This window comes from Apaloderma vittatum, unplaced genomic scaffold (genome assembly GCF_000703405.1).
Source record: "Apaloderma vittatum isolate BGI_N311 unplaced genomic scaffold, ASM70340v1 scaffold39151, whole genome shotgun sequence".
NCBI lineage: Eukaryota > Metazoa > Chordata > Aves > Trogoniformes > Trogonidae > Apaloderma > Apaloderma vittatum.
The window spans coordinates 1-200 of NW_009698065.1; the positions used below are offsets into that span (position 1 = coordinate 1).

The 200-nt window shown below is 53.0% G+C and overlaps 1 protein-coding gene across 1 annotated transcript in view; it reads right to left on the minus strand.

Moving 5' to 3' along the window:
• Positions 1-8: 8 nt before the first annotated feature.
• LOC104280271 (serine/threonine-protein phosphatase 6 catalytic subunit) overlaps positions 9-200 on the minus strand; it is a gene marked incomplete at both ends in the record, with an annotated part of 502 nt that continues 310 nt past the window's right edge. The window contains one exon of the mRNA XM_009877864.1: positions 9-200. This exon is cut by the window's right edge and continues 7 nt beyond it. Within this exon, the coding sequence (XP_009876166.1) occupies positions 9-200 (192 nt within the window).

The following is a 200-nucleotide window of genomic DNA, read 5'->3' on the forward strand; positions in this document are numbered from 1 at the left end:
TCTGGGACTGCCCGGAAGAGCTTTGGTTCTCGTGTATTTACATCCTTAAAGACCATGATGGACGCGATGTTTCCGCAGCGGTAGCAGTAATTCGGAGCAGACCATACCGTGACCAGCTTCTCGTCGAACATGAACTTGTAGCCCTCGTGCACGAGCTGGTGCGCCCGGCAGATGAGCTTCAGGTTGTTGATGTGAACGAA